This window comes from Arctopsyche grandis, chromosome 4 (assembly GCF_051622035.1).
Source record: "Arctopsyche grandis isolate Sample6627 chromosome 4, ASM5162203v2, whole genome shotgun sequence".
Lineage (NCBI taxonomy): Eukaryota > Metazoa > Arthropoda > Insecta > Trichoptera > Hydropsychidae > Arctopsyche > Arctopsyche grandis.
Window position 1 is genome coordinate 13,425,862 of NC_135358.1, and position 19,699 is coordinate 13,445,560.

Genomic DNA, 19,699 nt, shown 5'->3' on the forward strand with positions numbered 1-19,699 from the left:
CGCGCCTACTTTATACTAGTCCGAGCCGCCTAGTTAGTCGCGCCTTCCAGTTTGGAACTCACTATGTACATATATATGTATGTATGTACATAAAACATATAAGAACTTTGTATAGTCAATTTGAAAATAGATTTATTGAAAATTGAATTGTATTATGTATTAAAAATACAATTTAAAATCATATGCGACCAACCAGATATTTGATTTTGAAATGATTTTTATTGTTTATAAATTACTAGTGGTTTTACCCGACTTCGCTCGGTATTTATAATATAAACCGCTTATACATACGTGGCTAATCTAACAGAAAACATTTTATTAAATTTATTTGAATAGTTTTATTATATTTAAATTTATTTGAATATTAATTTCTTTTTTTATTAAATTTAACGTCACGAATTCTACCACCCAAACCTTACATTAAACTTTACATAGTTAGTCTCTTTCGAAATTATATATTAGATGTTCAGAATACATCTAATTAGGTCTCTTAAAATATTTATTTAGTGATCGACTGATCATTTTCTATGGTAGTTTTTTTTTTAGTATGTATAGTATTCTTATTTTAATATATTTTATGTACAGCATGATAAGAAAAAAGCTCAAAAATCTATTTACACAAACATATATGTACATGTTTTGTATCAGAACCTATGTACATTAAATAAATTTCAAATATAATATTTTCACAAATACTCTGCGGACACGTACGCATAAAATATTTAAACTCTAAATAATTGAATAATGTTGTTTGGCGTTGCTACTATATTGGTTATTGGCAGCCCTGGTGACCGATTCAAACGCAACCAGTCGCGCGCTGACGTTTGTCGGTGTTGGACGTCTTAGCTTGGTCGTAAATCCCTCGAGTGACTCGCGAAAATAAAACGTAAAACAAAACCGAAAGTGAACGCAATCTCGCTATCAGCGTAAATCGTAAAACTTGACGATAACGCTCACGAGCTTATATGGCCGTATAGTCGCCGACTTGCGAACACTCGCCGGCTTGAGCTTCGCGTGAAAATGGCGCTAGATTCAAACCGCCGAACATCTACCGCCAAGTGAACGAGAAACTTGTGAACTCGCGGAGAAATGTGAACTAGATTGTTTTGATTCGAATGTATACGTATATTTAAATCGCACCTAGTACTAGTTTATCAGGCCATATTACAATATATGTACTTAGCTGAGTCGTTGTGTTCAAACTTATCATTATATGTATAATTGTGAGATGTGTTGTAAAGGCTGCTGTGGATTTTTCAAGAAATTGTGTGGAGGTGAGTCTTCTTTCGCTGTATATCATTTTAAACACTGACACGATCATTTCTTGATGATAGTATATTTTTGTTTTGTTGTTGCTTTCTTACAGATTCTACGGTTGTGCCTTGTCATTTTTTTAATAATATTATATTGAATTTATTATATTACATATGTATGCATTTCGATAGAAACCGGGTTAGGTTTGTTAACTCGGTAGATGCATTTATACAGGCGTTCTACTAAAATTATTGTGATTTTAACTGTCGGTGCTCATGCTCGATGATTCAAATGGCTAGTCATAGTCAGCCTTTCACTGTCTACTCAAATTGTTTTTCTTTCTCCGTCTTAGATGATTTTCCTACTCTTCTTTCTTTCTGCCCTTTCCAATCGATAACTAATCGGTGTTCTTGATTCTGGTTGTACTGTTTTCATCCATTATGTTCATTTTTCAACGATTCTTCTTGGATTAAATTAAAAAAAAAAATCATTAAAATAACATTAAACCTAAATTGTATCTCGTAATATTTTATATTTTTAGTAAGCTATAGTGAAAAATTCTGTCTATAGATTAATGTCCAAGAACTGTGTTCACTTCTAAAGGTCAAGATTTCGATGATAGTGTCAGAATAAATATCTTCGACTTTCCAGTCATTGGTTACAATAGATTATATCTAATAAACATACCTACTATTATACATTTTGGAGGAAGTCGAAAATGAATCTTCTACCGACTACACTACTGATAAAATTATAGGTAGATTCCAAAACGAATCAAACAAATTATTCTTTTAATAAAATTATATTATCTATTATCTATTAACAGTGCAATTTTTTGGTTTCCGTGTACATACATATGTGTGTACGTACGTAAATTACACCAGTATTAAAAATCGCTCAACTCTTTTGGTATTCGTAGTATTTAAGTATTTATGCCTAATCACATAATCGCGCATATTTCAACGTGTAATTGATCGTATCGTATTTTCAACTACACTACGAAATATTTCAGTGCTTTATTCAACGCCTGTATATGTAATATAAAAGTTAAAAAATAATTTTGCACTATTTTACCTGTCTAAATTAAAAAAATTACACTATGCATCAACAAAAAAATATATTATGAGACTTTATTTCCATTTTTCACTAGTGCTTTATTTATGTATTTATTTGCAAAAAAAATTTCCCGTGATTAATTTGTTACGTTGCCAAACGGTACGGGTATATTTTTGAACGCTTACTTATAACATTGAGAGAAGACCGTCTCAACAAGATTAACTTTCATGTAAAAAATAATATTACACTCACGCAACGAAATGTAATGTTTAAGTTATTTTTGTTGTAAAATTTCTGCGATATCAATCAATTACAATTTGTGTATGTACTCATAATTACACGCGTGTTCCTTTTCATAAAATTTACATTCGACGTACAATCGGATGGTGTCGGCATACAAATTCGTTGTTTTCTATACTACTAATGCAGGCCACACACGTTCGATGCAAAATTCGCACCGTCACACGCGGAAGTTTGTCTATTCGCTAAAAAAATAATTATACTGTCAACGCACAACATTAAACAAACAATAATCGTCAAGGAAGAGACATATGCTAATGAAAATTCGCACTGTATAAATGAAACATTTTATTTTGAGAAAAACTATATTAATTCTTAATTTTGAGACCTTGATGTTTATTTTGGTGTTTTAGTTTTTTAATGTTTACTTTAGTATTTCACGTCAATTTCCCACATATAAATAAACTTGTATAAATAAAGCCAGTCAGTTGCCTACATATCAATAAAACGTGAATAGTTCATTCAATTAAAATGTCATTTTAAGGCCATGAGAATAATTTAAAAAAAACATAACGAAATACATTTTTCAAAAGTGTTAAATAAATTCGTCGAATCTCAAAAACAAAAAGGTACTTTTACATTGTTTCGACTATTTTTTTCCAAAACTTTTTGCCTTAACCAAAGCTGTGGAGTCGTAGTCGGAGTCGAAGGATTTCAAGCCGAGTCGGAATCGTAAAAAATGTACCAGCTCCGATTCCTTTTTATTATTACCTTTAATTAACATTATTACGGTAAATAAATTTAAATTTAATATTTTCTTTATAATAATCATGATTTTATATGAAATCATAAATGAAATCGTTGAATTACCTGTATTTTGATGTTTTGAGGAAACCATCATCAAAGCTGATGGTTTCCTCCGTTACCTACTTATTTTTTTATTCTCATTTTTTGCATTGATTTACTTGGGTATGAAATTTATACACATACACTATGAATGTACCTACTTTTTATTTATACCTACATTATATTATTTCCAATAGTTCAAAAAATTTGGTTACATATAAATTTTTAATGATTTTTTTAATGGCTTTAATATATTATATTTCAAAAATCGCTATTATTTGTATTACTAACAATTTTATACGTTAGGAAGAAAATTCAATCTTACTAAAATCGTCCAAGTTGGAGTTGGAGTCGGAATCATAAAATAAAGTCAGAGTCGGAGTCAGCTAATTTTGATCCAGAGTCGGTCTTAAAAAAATTCTTGAAATTTAATAAAATATCGAACAATATCGAAAATTTACCTTTTTTATTGAATGTTACACAAGTACATATATGACGTTCACTCTAACTCCATTGGAATCTCCTACAAGTATCGAAAATTATTTTTAAAAAAAAACTAGTTTTCGAATTTTCATTCGGTTTTTTTTTAATGAAGATTATGACTGGTCCAATATTTTATCTGATTTTATTGCTTTCAAAAAAAAGTTAACGAACCAATACGTACATAAGTATACATAAAACTCGCACATTTTTGATGTTTAGAAATATTATTGAATGCTAGCACGTATTTACAATAGGTAAATACATTAATCTTTCGAATTGAATGGAAAAGAAAATGCGTTACGTCCGTACGTCATTCTTCAACAATAAATGATTGATTTTATGTAATGTGACGTATTTTATTGACCGCACGTCATTTTAGGATACTGATGTCATCTGTATATTTATGAAAGGTTGTGAAAATTATTTTGAACATTATAATTATTTATTTAGATGGAACGTGCATCGGTCACTGAATACACATTTACAGTTGTTGAAATTAAAACAACATACACTCGCATCTCCTGGGCGTGATGCGTCTATTAATAATTTGTTTTGTTTTGCGATGAATATTTATTAATAAAAATTTCGATATTGCATACAAAATACTCTTACTGAGGCTAGACCGTACGTCGAAATATGTACATATGTATGTATGTATTGTATACAGAGCGATCAAAGTGCCGAATCGTCAGTAAAAAGAATTAACACACCACTATGAAGCTTTTGATTTTTTATTTAAATATCGAACGTGTCTTTTATCGATTTTCTTTCTTTGCTTTTACGTTCATACATACATACATAGTTTATACATCTTGACTTTTTCCATATTGTGAATGTCAATCGATACATCTATTACGAGTTTTATATTCGAAAAGGTAATTTACTAGTAATTAAAGAATGATTGATTTCAATTTAAATACAAAAACGACTAAGAAATGTAACAAAAGAAATTGACATTCGTTTTTCCTCAAAAACCGAAACCAATCTACATAATGGTGACCCTTATGTAGCCTAAATGATATTAATTAACCCAAATATGTATCCCTCTTTCATTATCCGTTTGTATGACATAATTTTTTTTTATCTTATTATTAAGTGTTTCAAACCAAGTCTGTGGAGTCGGCTCACAATTTACCGACTCCGACTTTATCTTATTTATTTTATTTTATTTATTTTTTTATTTAATTTACACCAAGAAGAATTTACACCATTTATTTTATGATTCGACTCTGAATCTAACATGAACGATTTTAGTAAGATCGACTTTTCTCCCAACGTATAAAATTATTAGTAATAAGAATTATTTTGATTATAAAAAAAATCACTAAAAATTGACATGCAGCCCAATTAATTGAATTATTGGTAATTTAAATACATAAAAATAAAAAGTAAGTACATTCATAGTGTACATACATATGTGTGTGACTTTCATACACAAACAAATCAATTTAAAAAAAAGTATGAGACGGAGGTAAAAATTTATTTTGGCCACAAAACATCATAATACAAAATTTAAATTCATGATTTTTATAAAGAAATTATTGAATTTAAATTAGTTATTGGATTTACTTCAGTAAAGTTGGAAACTAGTTGACTCATATGGTAATAAAGGAAATTTAGAAAAATAATAAAGATGAGACGGAGTTAGTTGATTTCTACGACTCCGAAACCGACCCCGACTCCGCTTAAAATGCTCTGCGACTCCAATTTGATTCCAGAGCCTTGGTTTCAACTTTATATTCAAACGAGTTTTTTCTTGTTGTTTTTCTTTAAGAAGCCGTGCGTAATTACGCTTTACTAAATTTTGAATAAAGATGCTCGAGTCTCAAAAAACTAAAATTCATACTGTATTATGCAAATATGCTAGTTTATTATCCAAAATGTCATAACTTTTAAATTCTGGTTTCAGACATCTGAATCCTTGAAATAACAAGTAATAATTTACAATCAATAAGAACGCGTCTATTTTTATACCAAATTATTTTCATATGCATATTTAAGCTCGTTTTACGCATACCAGTCTCTTTTCAATTTTTGTTCAACTTCCGACCGTTACACAGCATTCGTATTATTTAGCAGAAAATGAGTCCAATTGACCTGTAAACTTTTAAAAAAAAAGTAATCACGGATATCATTATTCCACGCGATTATACATGATTCGTCACTGACCGATTAGCAGATGTTACCTTTAGTGTACGTATAGGTACATACATACATATGTATGTGTTTTATTTATTTATTTTAATGAACTACATATGTTACGGGATGAATATTTTTGTAATGTTTAATTTACAATAGAACCTTCGTATTAATTGATATTCGTATCAGTTATATATTCCACGATCTATTATTTCCTATAAAATGTATCCTGTAACTATGTAATTGTATTCCATGACGTTTAATGATTTTAAAATAATTGAGATAATATATATTTATTCATAATTTATAACATGTTATTCTCCCATATTCATCGTTTTTAGTATCGATCGTCTTTCCAAACAGTGCCCCAATATTTAGTCGAATATGTCTCTTCTACCGCAATCCCTGTTGATTTGTGTAATTAGTACTGTCTGTTTCTGTTTCTTTTAAAGATGTGAAATAGTATCTCTTTATATACTAAATTTCCATAGTCCCTTCTTCCCATAATACCATTAATATGATTTTAATTATAAAAAATATTCAAACATTATATGTACATACAGCCTATTTGTAAGGGCCTTCATTCAGCATTCCCACAATATGTTTTGTAATAAGATAAGGCATTTTGCGGTTGGCAAAACGTCTCTTGTCTTCTGGGTATCTATTACATGTAAATCGCCCTTCACCCACATTGTACTTGGGTGACTCGTATTTCTTTGACTTTATTTTTTGCATTCACTCTAATTATACGTTTTTGATGTCTAGAGAACGGAATATACTTATTGTTTGAGATGGCCATCAAATTGCCTCGGCTGGCACAAAAGGTTTTCAAGAATGTGATTCCATGCGAAAGTTCGAGTCGTCCTCATTGTTCTCTTCCTTTTGGCACACGTGCCACTTTTCCTGCAGTCCTGAGTGGGGATGACTTATTAATGAACATTAAAATTGATTTTAACTTTAATATGTCTAGTAATGTTAGCACGAAATGCTTTTAATCCAATATTACTTGACCCTGACGTGGCTTTAGGATTTACTTTCGAACTAACATTTTTTTTACAAATTGTCCCAGCGAAATTTGGTACTCTTGCAAAGATACGATCCATCTATGGATAATATAGATTCGACTCACTTAACGACAATTAGTTGGTACAATAGATGCTCGTTTTAAATATTTGCATATATGTATATAAATACACAGTATCGTACGTCACATCTCAGCACTTTAAAAATACAGTAATATTTAAAATATTGCATAACACAGAACAATCTTATTTGTTCTTTGTTATTGTGATAAATTGCTCAATGTGTCAATTTGACAATTGCACTAATTGACTGAAGCAGATCGTGTCCAACATCGAATTATTTAAGTAATAAAATATAAAAAATATCTTTGGAAACTTAATATTGAAAAGGTAAAGTCAACCGAGCGTTTGCATAGCCAGGTTTGCCTCGAAAGTGCTTCACTTCCGCTTTCCTTGTTTGCGAAGAACATAATAGCGTTTTAGCTGCTTTTTCGCCTCGTGTAATCCAGACGATTTTATACGCATTTCTGCACATTTTAGTTGGTTAGCATTTTATAATTTTGCACCCTATTTTATTTCGCCAATCGCTGCAAGCCATACACATGAAACTGGAAATTTTATATTTATTCCTTGTGCATCGGATGCAGACTATTGATTTCTCAACTGTTATAAATTTATAAAGCAATGGAAGCAGTAACAGAAATTCTCGAGTGTGTTGAATTTTTTATGTTCCTCTATTGTTACGACCGTTAATCCATTACACGTTTGTACATTCAGCTATATGTACGTACGATTTTGTAACAAATTTTGTTATATTTACCTAAAGAAAAAGCGAAAATATTTAAAATACATAAAAGTTGATGAAATTTGAGTACTGAACTTCAAAACAACTTGCACGTAGCTCGTTTAAAATATCATTGAACGTCCGTGACATCTTTTTCACATTGCAATAAATATGTGAAAAATGTCATTAAACCATTTATAATCATGATACAATATATGTAAAAGCATAAATTAGATCGTCTTAAATAACATTTGTTTTTTTTTTTAAATACTCAATATGTATTTACGTATTGTATCAAGTACAGTAATCATAATTATAATGAAAAATTAATAATATTGGACAATAATAAAAAAAATATTAAGCAAAAATTTTTCAAACATCTCATATTTTGTCGTATTTAATCTCCATGTTTATCAAAAATCTTTAGCCTTTTTCTTTTATTTTTCCATTTTTTCTCCCATCTTCTCCAGAATAATCAATGCTGTACCGTTTCTGGAATTTCACCTCAGCCTTTCTTCAAATACATGTAAGAAGAAATGGGCAATATTTAAAAGTAATTTTTCAAATATTTCTATTGTTTTGAATTTATAAAACTTGAATAACCTCATCTAATTGAAATTCATTATCATTCTACTACAATTATTGCAATAATAATATAAAATAAAATTATTAATTATCATCAGTGATGATTCGCATATATGTATGTATTGATACACACATACATAGATGTATTTTTTCACCTATGAAATCACTTAAAACATTATATTTAATTTTTGAATGACAAAAATTGCAGAAAATCACAGAAGTAACCCAACATTTCATTCAAAATTCCATTTATTTCACGAGTTAAAATGTAAAAATTATTAAACAGCAACACTTAAAATCGAATAAAAATAATGCTCGTTATATTAAACAACTCCTTATATGTCAATCGTAGTAATAACAGGTTTTTTTTGAAGTTTTCTGTATTTTTATTTTTTCGAGTACTGCTAATCTTTATCCGACAATTGAACGTTGATATTAAAAAAAAAATCGTTGAAATTTTCCTCGGGAGATGCATACCGGTTGTTCAAATAAAGCAGATGTCCTCAGAGCATTGACAATGACCTCACCCAACAGAAAAATGAACACGAGTCGTCGGACACGACTTCTGCAAAGGGCATTTACGTGCAAATGTTTACAGATAATGGAGCACTACTATACTGTACGATCAACACTGACCTGGTTTCGTGGCTTATGACAAACGCATATTTAATAGCAAACTGTGTTTAAACACGATTTCGTGTAACCACGTAGATATGCACATGATACATGTATGTATGTATGTATGTACATATATTGTAGGTAAAAGCTTGCACGAATAAATCAAATCGTGCATACATGATCCACGTATGAACTTGACCCACCCACTTTTGATAAATGTATGTCCATTTTTTTAACAAAAGCTACAAAGTTTTGTAGACAATGCAAAACTCGACTGCAATGATTTGCATTGAGTCGCGTTTGCTAACCACCTCGTCTAGATGTGATTGCTTACGAATCCAACCCAGTTTAGTTTTGTGAATCATCTGTTTATTTTAACGCACGTTCATTTGAGAGCTTTACTCTTTTGTTGTGTGAGAGAGTTATTGTTAATCAAAAATTTACATATGTACATAGTACTATTTGAATAAAATTCTCATGCATATTTAAATGCAAAATATTCAAATCTTGTATTTATTATCAACATCACTGCTGGACGAAAGACTTTTCAATCTTCTCCCTTTTACTTCCTTAGTCAAATTTCATCTAAGATAAGGAAAAAACTTTTAGCCAAGTATCAAAAATGCACACTTTTGATTATAAAACAAAACAATTGCTACTTTAATTGCCCCACAATTAACTATCTGATAGCAACAAACATAAACAGTAGTTGAAGCATAACAGTTAAACAACTCTTCTTCATATGCACAGCTACCATTTAAGCACTTTTTTGCATTTTTCCATTGATTTGTAAATAAATACTATGTCACATGTCAGATTTTTCACTATTTCCGTCGTTCAGTTCGTATTTCTTTCACACGTTTTCCTCTCATATTATTTCAAACACATGTATTATACATTTTTTGCTTATATATGTATCTTACAGTTGAAGTTTATCTTCTAGTTGTAATATATTTCGACTAGTTGGAGTATATTCGATCTAATCTGGTACCAACTAACGTTATAGTTGAAGTGTATTTTCAGTTGTAATATATTTTGACTAGTTGGAATATTTTCCGTCTGGTTAAACACACAAGTTGATTCATATGGTGAATTACATACCAACTGGTCAAAATATATTACAACTGAAAATACAGTTCAACTATAAATAAGATGGAGAGATAAGATTTTCGTGAAAACATAATTCGACTAGTAAATTGAGTTGTAAAGTCACGTTTTGAACACATTCTTAGAGTTATCGTAATATGGTATTCGTTACCTTTATTCGTAATATCTAACCAATATTAACGCATTATTGAATTCTCAAGCATTCGTAAAAACATCAAAGCCTTCAAACTTAACTGTTATATGTATTACAACTGGCGCTTGTAGAGGTATAATCTACTAGTTGAATTGTATTTGAATATGAATGACCTAAAACATCAGTTGGAATATATTACAACTGAGAATATACTTCAACTGAAATATTGTATACTACTTACATATTATGTAAAATCCCCAAGTTCAATGTCCATTCGTGCCAAAACACATATTTTCATATTTTTTATTGTAAACAACAGAATATTGGATTTGAAAACTGCTCATTCTTCCAAAAGCATTCGGTGCCAAATTGATTCTTTGTTTTATTTCCTCTTCTTTACATTAAGTCTTGTTTGCTTTCATGAAATATTTTTTCTTGAAAGTATACAAACAACTTTAATGTTTTATGACGATATTAAAATCTATTTTTTTGGGACATCGAATATTTAAAACATGTATCTGTTCTTTACATTCTTGTTCATCTTTAGTTATATACATATAAATGTATTTACATATATAAATAGATCGTTGCGTGAATCACGACACACCCTTGTGCAAACAAAACAACAAGGGAGACTTACATACATAGGCTGGACCCACACGAAATGTTTTGTCTCGAACATTTTAGTCGACTATGTATGAACGGTGGAGTGCATACATAACAAAAATGTCTCCCTCACCTTGCCTAAAAATAATGCAAAACATTTTTAAGAACAACAAAAAGACTACTTTTCGTTTTATCGTTTGGAAAAGTATTTTTATTTGTTCAAGTTCAAGTTGAAACGGTGGCAAAAGCAGAAATGTTTGCCGGTGATGTAACCGTTATACGTATTATTCGGGGCAATGTGCCAACGTTGTGCCAGTTTTTCGGCTTTTTGCTCATTTTTTTAACCTTGTGGTCACTTTTTTGATATTAAATATTTCATTGATAAAAGATAAGTTTTATTCTGGTTAAATAAACTTTGAAATTGTGTCAAATTCTTTAAACGAAATATAAAAAACTAAGTTAAAAGTTTTAACTTTACCTTTCAATATGATACATACAATACATACATACTTGTTTATATTACATAATTAATTATATTGTGAACAAACGATAAAACTCTCAAAATTGAAGTCGCTTAAAACTTACTCAAAAACAACGGTCAGTTAGTTAACAATCCCATCAAAATAGGGTATGTTTTCCATAGAGAAGGGGGTTAGCCTTTATAAATGGAAAGACTTCCACCATAATGTACGTGTTATTTTCGCTTCCATTTACAATACATTTGCCCAATACTAAAGATTTTCCAAAATATCTATGCTCTTTAAATTTGCTTAACTCAATTTTAAATATCAATTAATGACTTGTTTTGAAATTTTGTCTGATGTAATACTTATATAATAACACAATTTATATTACATTTAAAGCCTTGCATATGTGCGTTCATTCTACATAGATACATATAATGTATGAATGTACATACATATACGAGCTAAAGTTACGAATTAATAGACTCGTTTGTATTGACCGAATTTGTCCTAGCGCTTATTTTTCCACTTGCCTCATTTATGAGCAAATAACTGGTTTTAAATTGAAACCGTAATAATTATGAAAAAATAGTCTATAATGCAAAGTTGAATATTGATTTAATTATGAATCCAAATTGCATACTCCGATTATAGGTTTTGAACTCCACTATTCATTCGTGCTAATTTACTAAAAGGTTCATATACATATGTACATATGTATGTATAAGAACATGCGTGAGCTCGTAATATGGTTTCGTATAATTTCGATTTATTACTGAAAACCCCCTTTTCTGATTTAACAAGTTGTTTTTACGGTCGCCGAATGACATGAAGATTTTCGGCGTGTAATTTGAATATATGAAGGAAACCACTTTGATATTAATTTTTTTTACGTTTTGATCAAATTTTCTTTATACAGGAACATGTTTTTACATGATTTATCCTGATTCCATTGTCATTGGATGAGGTCGTTTATGATCGATTTGCTATGTTTGCAATATCCGCGGAAATTACCTCTGGTCAAAATTGTCACGCTTCTCGATGACCAGAGGCCAATTCGGAGGCCGGACAGAGACTTCAGATCTTCATCGTCTCGGAAGACCAGGTTCGTAAAAATATCCAGGTCATTTTTTCGTCTGCAACATTGACACCGAACGGGCGAGCGGAAATGATTCGCTACTGATCCACTTCTCGACATTGATTGATGGTGAATTGAACCTCCATTTGACGATTCGTTCTCTTCTTCTATTCCTACACATACACACATTCGTAAAAAGTGTAATACTTTTGTTATTATTTTTTATTTACTTTTCATCAAATGAAGTCAATGACCAACTAAAAATATCTTATGCATTTTCATATGCATAAGATACATACATTTATCAAAATACATATGTACTTTCGTGTGGGTCTTTGCATTGTGATTACGGCTTATTGTTTTGTGACGTCAATACGATAATGAGGATCTGATTAGGTGTACTTTGTATATTTACACGCATACCCAAATGTTGTATTTATAGAAAAACCACTATTGAATGGTCATTCGTGCAATTTGATCGACTTCCAAATGTGTAAATTTTCAAAAGTACGATGAACTTGTAATAATTCAACTAGCAGACGAATTTTAAGTGCACTATTATCTTTAAATGTGTTACTGAAATTGACGTTTGAAATTTTTATCAGTCACTTAATTTTATTTAATGTATTTTCTAATGAATATTTTAACCCATTCATATTATGCATATAATATGTATGTACCGGTAAACAATTTTACAAATTGAGGGTATGATATTTTGGTAGCGAAATATTGACCGTCTCCCACGGGAGAGCCTGTCTTGAACCATCTCAAGAATCTTCTGCCTTTCTACGCTACATATTATACATACGTACATACATACATGTACATATATTATACATACATAGTTTCCTTTGAAATTTTACCCTCCCGAGTCATTCTAGATCACATTTACTGACCTTTTCACTTACGTACACGTACAACTTATGAAAGTTTATCCAAATCCTATCACTTTTCTGAAAAACATGCCTTACGTAGCTTAGTTAAGATATATCAATAAAAAATGTTAAAGATTGATACATTTATGGGTTCTAATATTTAATCAGTAGATGTTTTAATAAATTTTCCGTTTATTCCAAACTTTTTCCAAGATAATTATTTCTGCAAATTTGCAGACTAAATAAATGAACTTATTCCATATTCGAACGAGGACCGATCTTACTGTATACTTTTAATGTAGTTTGGACTACACATCATGATAATTTAAGTTGTTTAGGAATTTTCGACTATTCCGACCCTTGAAAATATATTCATTTTTGGCATTTTTCAATAAAAGAAGATGCACTTCGTTTAAAACAACTATAAAAACGATAAAAACAACGCGATGAAACCATTCCTATCGAAACACTGATTTGCGTAAATGAACATTTTTTTGTATTTTTTTTTTTTAATAACCAACCCACGGAAGAATACATAAAAATATCCTAGTATTTTCGGTTAACACGATTTTTTATAAGTGGCCTTATACATTTGTCCACGCTTGTATACATACATATACATATGTATTAGGGTTTCTGATTTCCCGGACTTTTTCAATACCCGGGACACGGGATGGAGCCCGGGATCCAGGGACACATGTAAAAAAAACTTTTTTTTTCAATTTAATATATTTTTTATTAATAAAAAAATATTTATTTATTTACAAAAAAATACATAATATATCTATTAACTCGAAAAAATGTAATTATAAAAGTAAATTTATTTAAAGTAGCGTCTTAAGAATACTAAAATATTTAAATGAGAATTCGAAAGTCTAATTCTAGATTTGGTACAAAAATTTCCAGCAATGGAAATAACTGTCAGTTTCACTCGAAGTTGGTTTTATTGTTATAAGGGACGAAAACATTTTTTTTAAAGTATCGGTTTTATCTCCTGTCAGCATTTATATTTTATTTTCTTTTTTAAAGTCGAGGTTATTTTTATTAACGTTATTTTGTATATTCGTCTTTGATAACTTCTTATTTAATTCTTCATTCATCGTCAAACACACAATTGTTCATCCGAATCTAAACGAGTTTCTTCCATTGTGGAATCGTCAATACAAGAAGGATATACTCACTTCATAATACATAGTTTCATCGTAGGATATACATACATTCGCTTTTATTACAACATTTAAAGAATGTTTTGTTCGGTATAAAATCAGAATTATTTAAATTTTGTGTTAAAAAAAACAGTTTTAGGCTTCTTCTTTCTTCGATTTTAATTTTTGAGAATATTTTACTATTCTTTTTATATTTGATTTATTATTTCCCTTCGTGCAGTCGTGAAAATGTTGTATGTTTTCAGGATTATTTTAAATCCAATTCCCGGGATTCAAGATAAAAATTCCCGGGACATGGAACAACAAAAATTCCGTGAATTCCCGGGAATGTCTGTCTTGGGTCGACCCGGGTCAGAAACCTTAGTATGTACATATATCAGGACTTATCCCAATATCTGAGTGTTCATGAAAATTTAGCATTATGAAGCGATTTAAATTGCGAGAAAATGACATACTATTTGTCAACACATGTTATTTATTCTTCGGTCGATAGGAATGAACGGATGTATGAAGTCATATATGTATGTGTATATGAATAAATAAAATATAAAATGCGTACCGCTTAAGTCGGGAGAAGTGATATTCATACCTGAATTTCACCCTCACTATGTGCTCTATTTTTAAATAGCACATTGACATAATATAATATGGCAGTGTCTATTGTTAATATTCTCCTCACGTCCCGTCGATTTGAAGTCGTGATGAGGAGCGGCCAAGCTAAGCGCACACTGTGAGACCGGGGAAACCGTTGAACCGGTGCCAAAACAGAACTAGACCAGTCGTCGCTCGTGGAATGAAAAAAAAAACAGAACCAAATCAAAAACATACAAAAATGTCGACAAAATCCGAGTGAATAAAACAGCAACGACCTGGAAGCCAGCTGGCATGCCGGCGAAACCTGGAGGGCATCGTACGAAGGCATCGGCGCGTGAAGCCATGAAGAGTATGAGAAGTTGGTCGTTCAGAACCAGGGTGTTTACCCACGTAGAAAAACCCAATTAAGGTCACCGTTCAAAAATGGGAGGCAGGAATCGAAAACAATACAAATTCCAGTTTAATTTTACCACATTCATAATACAGCTTACTCGTATGTCTATCATTCTACTGTTGAATAATTTAAATTCGTTTAGTAAATGTATTATTACTATGTGGAAAACTTTCGATCATATCATAAAAACGTTTGATTTATTATTCAATGTATTAGGCTATTTGATTGATTTAACTTGGACAATGGATTTACACGTTGTACTATATTGGAATTTCAATCCAGTTATGAGACAAAAATAAAATAAAAGTATCAAAGAAAGGCTAACATGAAAAATGATCGCGCATGAAATACATTTCTTGTAATCTTTTATCACTTTATCTCATATGTAATTTCATCCTACTGGAAAATTTTATTGTGATAAATTATGTCTGCGTGTACAGAAATCTAATATTAAATCATCTATTTTCTGATGATTCTAAAAAGAGTTGTGAACCAATCTATAACCAGTAGTTGTGAAAACCAATCTATCATGAAAAAAAAAATTTAGTGTCATCAATTACAATGATGGCATGAAACAGAATAGTTGACTCAAACAACATAAATAATAATTTTTGGAAAATTCATGTCTTACTGTTTCTTGATCACGTGATTCGGAAGGGGAAAAAATTAAATTATTGACGAATTATATAATAAATAGACATTAATTTGCATGGTGTTGCGACCGTGAACGCGTTATACCGTTATTGTTGCACTTTTTGTCGCTATTAAAATGTTCATTTAATATTCTTCTATTGACCCACTATCGCATTGATACAATGCTTTAAATGTCTACAATTAAAGTTAATACCTAACATAAAAAAGTATTCAAAACGCACCGGTTAGTATTAATAATTGAAGACACGCAAATATGAAATTGTATTTACATTGCGTTCGATCGAGAATAGTGTGACACAGATAAACACAATAAAGTTGCACAATCGATGGTTGACGACATTGCGGTGCGAAATGGGTTAAAAGAACGAAATAAGGTGGACGAGAATAGAGGGCGAATGCATCAGTGACGAAATGAACACATGTGCATCGATTATTTTGTCTAGGACAGCGGCTCCCAACCTTTTTTGACCCGCGTACCTCTTGGCAACCCGTTTCCAAAAATTGAACTCGTATTAGATTTATTTCTAATTGAATGAACCTCAAACTGCCCCATCTGCCCTATAAAGTTTGTGGAGCTCGTACAAATTTATATTTTTATATATGCCATAGTGCAATGCCAGGTCATCCTTAATCGACGCTATGGCTAACTGTTTACATATCATATTATGTGATGTAGGTATACCTATATATGTACAGATATCAATGCGCAAGTAAATGTATGCTTGCAAGTTGCAACAATCAAACACAGAGGTGCACGGCACATGTTCTATTTTTATAGTTTTATACAGTTTCGTACATGTAAAATAACGCTAGCACGCCTAGACTATGCTATGGCACCCATGCCAAAACTCACCCCTGAAGTGTTTATTATTTTTATTAAATATGTTCAACTAAAAAAAAGAAGCATGCGCCGCAGACGAAAGCTATTTTCGGATGTTTGAGAAAGCCTAGTGTAGAATATGAGCTCAATTGGCCAATTTTTGAAGAAGAGTATCTTTGTGTGATTTATTTGATACGTTCGCTAAATTCAAGTTTTCTCAGGCAATGGACATATTAATTTTTGGTTTCTTATTATAAATAAATATATAAATATAATGGAACCGTCCCATCCAACGTTAGGCAAGTAGAAAAAAAAATTAATAATCGGTGTGCGGAAAAGTCAAAAATGAAGGTAGTAAAGTGTTTATACGTTTTTGTTTTCTCACGAATCCCGGTTTCGAATCGCTAGTCTATAAAATTCAAGCCGCTATAAATGAAGGCTTAAATGCATATAAACGGTTAACGATCGAATTCGATATGGCGATTTTACACGGTACGATTTTTCGTTATTTATTTTCAGCGTTAGTTTGCCCGAGTTAACCCTTTCAGGACCCGGGCTATTTTCGCTGTCATTAATTTCCGCTGTGTGTTCCAATCGATATCCGACCCTGCGAGACGATCGTGTAGGTACATACATACATACAATGTAAAAAGCGAAAATAGCGTTCATCGTCAACAGCTTGATTGCTTGATTTATATTTCAGTGAGATTGACGTTTTTCTCCTATGTTGGATTTGCGTTTCGAAATGTTTTTTATGTTGGCTAATCTTTATTTGTTTTCGTTGATTACTTCATCGTAAACTCGGAATTGTATCACACATTGTCGATAAATTATGACATGAAATCGATTTATTGTACCGCATAATGTACAATCAGCGCTAACTACTACATAATTAATTAATTTTGAAAGAGAATCTAAAAGATTCACATCGCATTTCTACATATTTACTCTTTATTCAATCATAATAGCCAGCAGCATGGCTCGGTCGCTGGGATTTTGCCTAGCACCGATAGGTCACTGGGTTCGATCCCGTGAGTTGACCTCGAATGAAAAGAATTTATTCTAATTATATTATCTGTAATGCTGTTAGTCAGATTTGGGTATTTGTTATTACAAGTCGATCGTTTCCTATCAGAGTTTGCCAATTTTTCTGATTTCATTGTTGAAACGGTTCCTCCATTAAATTGGCTCAAAACCATCCTACTATTTGAGTGTGATTTATGTACAATAAAATTTATGTACAAGTTAAAATTCATAGATGTCTCGTTAATTTTGAGTTTTTCAGTGTCTCGTAATTCAGCGACATATGTAATAAAAATGCTGCATTGCTTGTAATTGGCCAGGAAGGCGCATTTGGGTTTACCTGTTAGGCCTTCCTGGTATATATGTATGTAAAATAAATAATTAAGATTATGCTACATATTTTTAAAATTGATCGAAGCAGCTCATTAATAAGGGGGCTATTTTTGGTTTTGATATTTTAATTATTTTTGATTACACAAGAACTCTAAATCTTACATCTGAGATCCAGATTATAGAATACTTCTAACCAGGGCGCTATACAAAAAGCGCAAAACTGAAGTGTTATTCAAGTGATGCACGTTCTGAATGAAAAATCCAATCAAAACAAATATCCGAAATATCTCCATTTATTCTCAAAGGTCTTTCGTGAAGAGTTTTCTTATCAGAAACACATTTCCCAAATGATAATCAAGTTCTGAAGGTGCAAGAGATCTAGAAAAAGTTACAGTATGGCCTTTACTAACACAAAAAACATTATTTAACGCGTTTAGATCCGCATGAATATCAAAAAATGAAATTTTAGTACTGAAAAGTAAGGGGGCCTAGGTTTGAGCCTTGAAAAACCCCAGACGGAGATATATTCAGCGGAATAATAGTGTCCAAAAGTGACAATATATTGTTTGCGATTTGATAAATAATTAATTTAAAATTACATCATTTACGTAGAAAGATACCATGGTGAACTTTTTCAAGTGATTTGATAAATTAAGAATTTTAACAACAAATAAAGTTTGGCTTGCTTTAAATTGTCCGTTTTGGCCTTTTCATACTACCTAAAGATTTAAGCATGTATTTAATTTATGTGTCGATACTTATTCTTTCAAAAAATATCTTAATAACCGATACGATTTATCTTTGTATGTATATATGTACTTAACACAAGTAAAAATAATATTAAAAAAATAACAATTTTTCAATAATTATGTTCAATGTAAAATCTTATCGAATACATTGAGCGTGCTATACATTTTGCAATAATTTGTTATATTGTAACAGAAACAGTTTCCAATATCTCTTTTCGCTCTAAATCGATTTATAATAATTGGAAACGTTTCAAATTATAGTTATTTTTATTATAAGACGTTTATCATAAAAAAAATAATTTCTCTTCAGGTGAATCGATAAGCCGTTCTATGTATTAGAATGTTTATATATAAAAATAGTTTTATTGAATTTAACATTTTAATGAAATATTATATATGCGTATTTCGATCGTGAGCCGATACGAAAGTTTAATGCGACGAACGCATTTACCCAGATGATCATAATAAGCGGAAATATCGTCCGACCGTTACAGGTGAAAGACAATGACGTTGCTATAAAGCTTTGTCTTCTTATCTTTTGTCAGTTGAATGTTAATTAACGCGTCAACAATGGTAGGCACGGGATGACGATTATAAAACGGCGACGCACGCAAAAGGTTAACATCATTTTCGAACGTCACCGTTTTCCAAAAAAAGGCACGAATATCAACAATGG

The 19,699-nt window shown here is 30.9% G+C and overlaps 1 protein-coding gene across 3 annotated transcripts in view; it reads left to right on the plus strand.

Annotated features, from left to right (window-relative positions):
* Positions 1-19,699, plus strand: part of LOC143910952 (uncharacterized) — a 48,023-nt gene that overhangs the window by 15,588 nt on the left and 12,736 nt on the right. The window contains exon 1 of one of the 3 annotated variants that reach the window (XM_077429605.1): positions 744-1,274. The exons of the other annotated variants lie outside the window; for them this stretch is intronic. Coding sequence (XP_077285731.1) covers positions 1,214-1,274 — 61 coding nt within the window. The 5' untranslated portion in view covers positions 744-1,213. Of the gene's footprint in view, positions 1-743; positions 1,275-19,699 lie in introns of those variants that run through there. 3 annotated transcript variants of the gene reach the window in all.